This window comes from Alosa alosa, chromosome 6 (genome assembly GCF_017589495.1).
Source record: "Alosa alosa isolate M-15738 ecotype Scorff River chromosome 6, AALO_Geno_1.1, whole genome shotgun sequence".
Taxonomy (NCBI): domain Eukaryota; kingdom Metazoa; phylum Chordata; class Actinopteri; order Clupeiformes; family Clupeidae; genus Alosa; species Alosa alosa.
Window position 1 is genome coordinate 6,806,881 of NC_063194.1, and position 6,862 is coordinate 6,813,742.

The 6,862-nt window shown below is 42.3% G+C and overlaps 1 protein-coding gene across 1 annotated transcript; it reads right to left on the minus strand.

The window, feature by feature from the left end:
- On the minus strand, nt 1-3,773 carry LOC125295584 (pentraxin-4). The gene is made up of 3 exons (XM_048244927.1): nt 3,642-3,773; nt 1,102-1,951; nt 1-704 (listed from the first exon to the last, which is right to left on the minus strand). Exons 1-3 carry the CDS (start codon nt 3,771-3,773, stop codon nt 64-66), a joined length of 1,623 nt encoding a protein of 540 aa, XP_048100884.1. The 3' UTR covers nt 1-63.
- Between the last annotated feature and the right edge of the window lie 3,089 nt (nt 3,774-6,862).

Consider the following 6,862-nt stretch of genomic DNA (forward strand, 5'->3'; position numbering starts at 1 on the left):
GACCATTGTATTAAAAACTAACTGACTTGAATGTTGAGCCTAGTTATTCTGTTAGTGTTAGTATCAGGGACAGTGCTCCAGACATTCACATGTGACTCGCTGTACGGATCCTCTCAGCTTGTCCACATCATCGAGACTGAGAAGCACTCCTCTAGGAAGCCCTTTCCCTGTAGAAATCCAGGAGATCTCCCCTGGGCTCAGGACCCGTGGCCACATGGTAAAACCAGCCAGCCGACCCACAAAGGCCTCCGCCTGGTCAAAGTTTCCGCCCATAGAGTCCTGCTCTTGGCCCAAGACCAGAGTACCTCCTGGCGGAATCTCATAGCCGTTCTGGAACCTGGAGCCCGTGGAGATGAGGCGGCGGTCGATGTAATGCCAGAAACGGCCCTCGATGGAGGACCAGATGACACACAGGTGATGCCACTGGTTGTCCAGGATGGTCTGCACTGGTAGCTCCCGGTATGCAGGATCCCCAATCACGAAATCCACACTGCCCGCAGAGCTTGTGTTGCGACCATAGAGGACCAGCATGTTGTCATTGTCCGCGGTGGCATAAGAGAAGAGCGTTCCCATGTACCTGGACTCAACTCTCACCCAGGTGCAGATGGTCAGCTCGTAAATACTGGTAGTGAAGCCCTTGAAGAATGTGGCATAGTTCTCAGTGGAAGCAGAGGGAAACAGTAGCATGGAATTCACATTGCATACTGTAAATAAAATCAAACAGAGGAGTTAACTCATGACTAAAATGAGCTGCATTAAAAATTGGAATCAGTACTGAAAATGTACTCATGATGTGTTGCAAAACTCAAGATCAGATGCAATTTTTTCCCAAGATGTTGTAATTAAAAATTATTTTAAATAATTGTTAAAAAAAACAAACACAGAGATTGTTTTAGTTTCCAGTGTGTTTCAGAGAGTTTTGTTTCCCTTTTTGAGACAATACAAACATGGCAACTGCAAACCAATGACATTTGACCTATAGAATGACAATTATAAGCATGTTTGTGATTTTATCTATTCTAAAATATGATTCAATATTATTCTTTCTACTTTGTCCATTTTAATGGGAAAGTGTATGGCTGTCTTGGAGAATATACATACTTGTGGCTCGTGGCCTTGGAGTGTGATGAGGAATCTTGTGTCTTAATGGCAACTGCAGAATGTTCTGGATGGGGAGCTCCTCTCCCTCTGTGTCCTCCTTTTCCCCTGGCTCTGTGGGCAACAATCGAGGTTCCTCCAGGAGGTCTGTATGCCTGGACCCCTGCACCCTGTTCCTCAGCCTCCTCCTGTCCCCGGCTTTCCTGCTCCTCTGCGTGGGCCTGGGAGCCGGGGGACTGTGGTTTCTCATCTTCCCCTGTTTAGGGGCTTTGGCTTGGGGTTTGGTGTTCCGCTCAGCTGTCAGAGTGGAGCCCTGAGGGGTCTGGTTGGAGATGGGTGGTTCTCTGGGGGCGGCTACGCTTCTCGTGGAGAGGGGGCCTGGCTGTGCTACTACGGCTCGTTCCCTCATGCGTTCCTCCAGCCGTGTCATCTGGGCCTGCTGCTCTCTAAACAGCCCCTGCAGGCCCCGGATCCCGTCTCGAACCTCCTCCTGGTGGGCCTTGATCGAGTCGATGTGGGTCATGTGCTCCTGGAGATCGTCCGTGAGGTTGGACAGGGCGTCCCTCTGCTCCTGCACCTGCCTCTGGGAGGCCCTGTTGTTGTCCCGCAGGGACCTCTCCAGACCGGTTATCCGCAGGTCCAGCCTTTTGGTCTTCTTCTGCAACTTCTTGGTCCAGGCCCTCAGCAAGCTCAGGTCTGCGTCGGTGGCGGCCTTGAAGGCCTTCAGCTCTCTGGACAGGCCTTCGTATCGCCTCGTCAGTATCTGGAAGCGCGTGTCTATGCTTTGGGAAACATTGACATTTTCTGCAATGTTTTGAAGATGGTTTAGTGTCCTCTCCTGAAATGTTCTGAACTTTAGAGTAATCGGAAAAAGGAGTCAGTCAGGGTTTTATTAGCACATAACAATGGAATATAGTGAGCAGACAAGGGCGGTTGTGCCAACAGTTCTCTACAAGATCTTTCTGTACTGTTTTATCCTAAGCGTGATTCCAAAAAGTTGGGATGCTGTGTAAAATGTAAATAAATACATAATGTGATGATCTGCAAATCACATAAGCCCATATCTATTTGCAGAGAGGTTAGGTTAAGTTCATTGGCAACATGATTGGATTCAAAAAGAGCATCCCAAAGAGTCTTTCAGAAGTCAAGATGCAAAGGTATTTATCACTCTGTGAAAAACTATGTGAGCAACAACTTAAGAATAAGGCTCCTCAATGTGAAATTGCAAAGAATTTGGGGATTTGATCATCAATACCAGCAGTTCCCAAACTTTTTTCCTGCGTACTACCATTTACATCCTGACTCGGCTTGCGTACCCCCACCATCCGACACATAAACATGTAACACATTCTATTAACGCATTCCAGGCATCATGTTTAATTAGCCACCCTACATGATAACAAATAACAAAATCAAAATGTGCAACTGGTCTATGATCTCTCACACTAAAAAAACAGGATGGAGAACAACATTATGAAACACAAAGAACAAAGAGAAGGCTTAAGATTTCAAAAATATATAGTTTTTAACACCTTTCCAACATTGCCCTTTTCATCTCGCGTACCCCCAAATGGAAGCTTGCGTACCACCGGTGGTACACGTACCAGTTTGGGAATCCCTGATCTATTATCATTAAAATATCCAGAGTATCCAAAGAAATCTCTGTACAAAAAGCAGGGTGGAAAATTAATATTGGATGGCCGTGATCTTCAGGGCCTTAGAGGGCATTGCATTACTGTAAAACCAGACTTGACGCTGTAAATCATTCAATAGGCTCAGGAATGGGCTCAGTAGTTTGATGCTGCATAAGCTCAGTTTGATGCTCCATCCTCAAATGCTAATCATGTTTAAACACTGCCCATATGTGCCATCTGATCTGGGCCAAGCACATGGGCGAAGTGGACGACTGTCCTGTGGTTAGACCACTTAGAATTTAAATTATTTGCATCCTCAGGGCTAAAGAGAAGGGTTGTTCTTGTTATGTGGTATCAGGTAGACAGTGCAAAACTGCATTCTGTACATATTACAACAGCATGGCTCCATATGGTACTATTGCATAAGGTACAACAATCCAGTCCTGTCACATCTGGTGCAGAATAAAATAGAAAATATGTCAAAGAAGACCCTGGATTGTAGACCAGCTACTGTTACGGGCAAGAATGGGACAACATATCATATCAGTTTCAAAGCAATGTGTATAGACTGTTGAGGGGAATAAAAGGTTATGCAACACAGTGATCAACATGCCCGTCTTAACTCTGGAAATGTGTTGCTGGCATCAAATTCAAAATGTCGGTAACATATAAAAATGTTTTCCAAAAAAAAACAATAACATTTCTCTGTTATAACAGTTACTATATTGTCTTTACACTATTCTCAATCAGATATAGGGTTTACATGCTATGCAAATCATAGCATTCAGTTTTTATTTACATTTTACGCACTGACCCAGCTTTTTTGGAAACAGAGTGGTGTGGTGGTTTATTCAGCTTGCAGAAATGTTACACAGAGTGCTATATGTGAACATAAGAATTTGCCCAAACCTGTGCATCCAGCTGTCGCAGCCTCTGTGATAAAAGTTTGTCGGATTGTCGTGTTCCTTGCCCCCAAGTGAGATCAATCAGGAGCAAGCCTATAATAAGGATCAGGCCACAACTAGCCCTGCTGCAGTCCATATCGGTAACAACACTGGTAGAGTCTGTTCTGCAAGTGGATTTTCATCTGAGGACCACGTTTAGTGTGTTTTGTGTTTTTTGTGTGTTTTTTTGTGTGAGGCTCAAGAGTGAGATGGCCCTCCCTTTGTCATAGTTTCCGAGCCCAGACTCCTCCGTGCTCGAGGCTCAGCTGTTGCCAACAGGGACGGCAAGCTGGCGAACAGAATGATGACTTTAGCAGAGCTCATCTTAATTTGCGCACAAGCAGAGCAGACACACACTGACACACATTTAAAAAGACACTCACTGTACATCTTCACGTGGCTGTATGACATAGACCGCAAGAGAATGAAATGTTCATGAAGTGTACATTTGCATGTAAAAAAAGGACTAAAGACCTGTAAGACTTAGGGCTCTATCTTGCGTCCCAGCGCAATTGACTTTGTATACTATTTTGCAGTCAGCGCATATTGGAATTTTCCCTCCACAGGTACATGCCTGTAAATTAGGGAATTCGATTGCGCCCACGGGGGCAGTTCAGCAAAAAGACGGGGCGTGTTCCGGCGCAAACGTTCACTGTTGATATTTTGCAGTTTCAGAAAACAATTCCGCCACAGACCAGAGGGGTATTCCAGAAAGCAGGTTTACTGGCTTAACTGGGTATGTTAACACAGAGTTAGCGGTAAACCTGGGATTTCAGTTCCAGAACGCTCAAATATGATCAGGCTATGTAAGTAACTATGGTAACATAGGCTCTGAACTGAACTGGGTATGTAAACCCAGAGTAAACGGTAAACCTGGGATTTCAGTTCCAGAAAGCTCAAAAATGATTAGTCTATGTAAGTAACTATGGTAACATAGGCTCTGTACTTAACCTGGTAGGGGGTATAGTCCAGGCAATCTGTGAGAAAAAATCACCCAACCCAAAACTAATTGCAACAGAAATGATTTTTGTTGTATTCAGTTCATGAAACCTTCCCATATCACATACCAAAAGTCCATGAAAATCCAAGTGGTGGAACATTGTCAAAATTGGAATTATTTGTGCATAGGTCAATGGCGAAAAGCTGCACCTGTGGCAGTTTTATTGAACTTTCATAGTACAGGGGATATGTGAAAATTAGGTCAAATTCTTTCATATAAGCATGAAACTTGGTGAACTTGTACAGTTTGGAGCCCTGAACATTTTCAGATATGAAACCATTATCAAAAAACCCTAATGATCGCCGTGGCAACTATTAAATGTTCCATTATAACTGAATTACGCCTATATTCTTCATTATATCTCCTGAACCAAACATGGTATCTCAGAACAAGTGATGCCTACAGGGATGAGCAGTATTTATTGTACATGTATTCCATATTTCAAATACAAAATATATTGTATATTAAGTAATTTGTATTTGACTGGGTTGAATAAAATGACTTAAGTATTTTGTATCAAAATACTTTATAGGTATGTATTTTTGTAGTTTAAAATATTGACAAATATTTTTGGTAAAACCAATACTTTTGGTGATGTGATGATATCATAAAAGTGCAAAACAATGAATGTAGCCTCTGACTGGTGCTGACTTTTGCCCACACTTGTGATAATATTGAGATTCAGGAAGATGATCCAGTGCAAGTTGAGTAACTTTAGGCGGGTCAATATAGGGTTCAACATAGAAAAAATTGATACAAAAGGTTTTTTTATGGATTCTGGTACTGTTAGACATGCTAAATAACATACTAAAAATCTAGTAAAATCTGACCTTGAGAAATGGGTCATTTGGGGGCAGAAAGGGGTCATTTGGGGGCAGCCGTGGCCTAAGGTTTTACACTACCTAAAACGCATTACGCCACTGACCAAGAAATACCTGGTCAGAAATCCATGGCGAGTTGTTTATATGTTATTTTAAGAGTGCATTATCAACAGTGATGGGCGGGTGCACAACTACACCCTGCTTTTCTCGTCCACAGGAACGTGCACCAGCGCACATCCATAAAAACATTATAAATTACATGATTACAATGGGGAACATAATTATAATAAAGATATCAGGAAATACGTCTCACAATGAGTAGTTATTCACCATCATTTTCAAATTGTTAATGACAATTAAAAGTGAATAGGCTTAGAGGCACATATGGAGCACAGCTGAAGACGCACTGTCACGAGATGTAAGCAACTCCTCTGCAGGATAAATGTCCTTAGGTTTCTTATTTAGTCATTTAAACACTATTGGGGTAAGTGTTGCCTTTTTCAGGCTATTTTGTCAATGGTAACCTATTGTCAGTCAATAGTGAAAGTAATTAACTGTGTATAACTGTTTTGTCGTTGACTATGACACCACGGAGAAGTTAGTTTCACTTTGCCAATGAGTTCAAATAATACACGAGTGCAGATGCGTTTATAGGCTATACTCTGCTTGGTTTTAGTAAAGCATGGTTTAGTGGAATACCTGTTCCATACGGTCTCGGGTGCAAGCTGATTCCTTCAACTGCGCCGCTGACTATCAAAATACCGATGCGCTTTTTGAAGTCGCACTGCTTGCTGTTAAAGAGAATGACAGTATCACTCTCATTGGTTTAAAGGATGTTACGCCCAAAACACACCCATGACTAATTAAGAAACATATAGATCCACCATTTTTGCCAGGTGCCGGACTTTTGAAAACAAAACCACCCCCAATGTGGACTGGACAAACCCCTAAGCTATTTGATAGTGACCATGCGTATTAGACAAATATAGCCCTATATCTCAATTACTATTCAGCCCACAGGGGTGAATCTGAGGACAAATGATGGTCAAATGAAATAATAATATGATTTTAAATGTTAACATTGAACATTTTGGAATGCTCTACCTTTTTCAGCGATATATTAAAATCAATGTGTTTTAATACAGAGTAAATGCAAAACAGGAATATGTACCATGTCCAAGGCATGGAGGAAGATAATACTTAACTGGTATTATATCTCATTTAGAGGGCATATGCTTTTAGAAAATTAATCTGTTTTCCCTGGACATTATAGGCCAAAATGTATCCACTTTACACTAGATTCACCTTTGCAGAATAGAGGGCAATGTATTGTGCATGGCATGGAGAAAGATGGGAAATGTCTTG

Coding starts and splice junctions, on each gene's coding strand:
- LOC125295584 (XM_048244927.1), bottom strand. CDS start 3,773: ATGGACTGCAGCAGGGCTAGTTGTGGCCTGATCCTTATTATAGGCTTG. Junction 1,952..3,641: donor TGCGACAGCTGGATGCACAG/GTTTGGGCAAAT, acceptor ATTACTCTAAAG/TTCAGAACATTTCAGGAGAG. Junction 705..1,101: donor TCCAAGGCCACGAGCCACAA/GTATGTATATTC, acceptor TTTTATTTACAG/TATGCAATGTGAATTCCATG.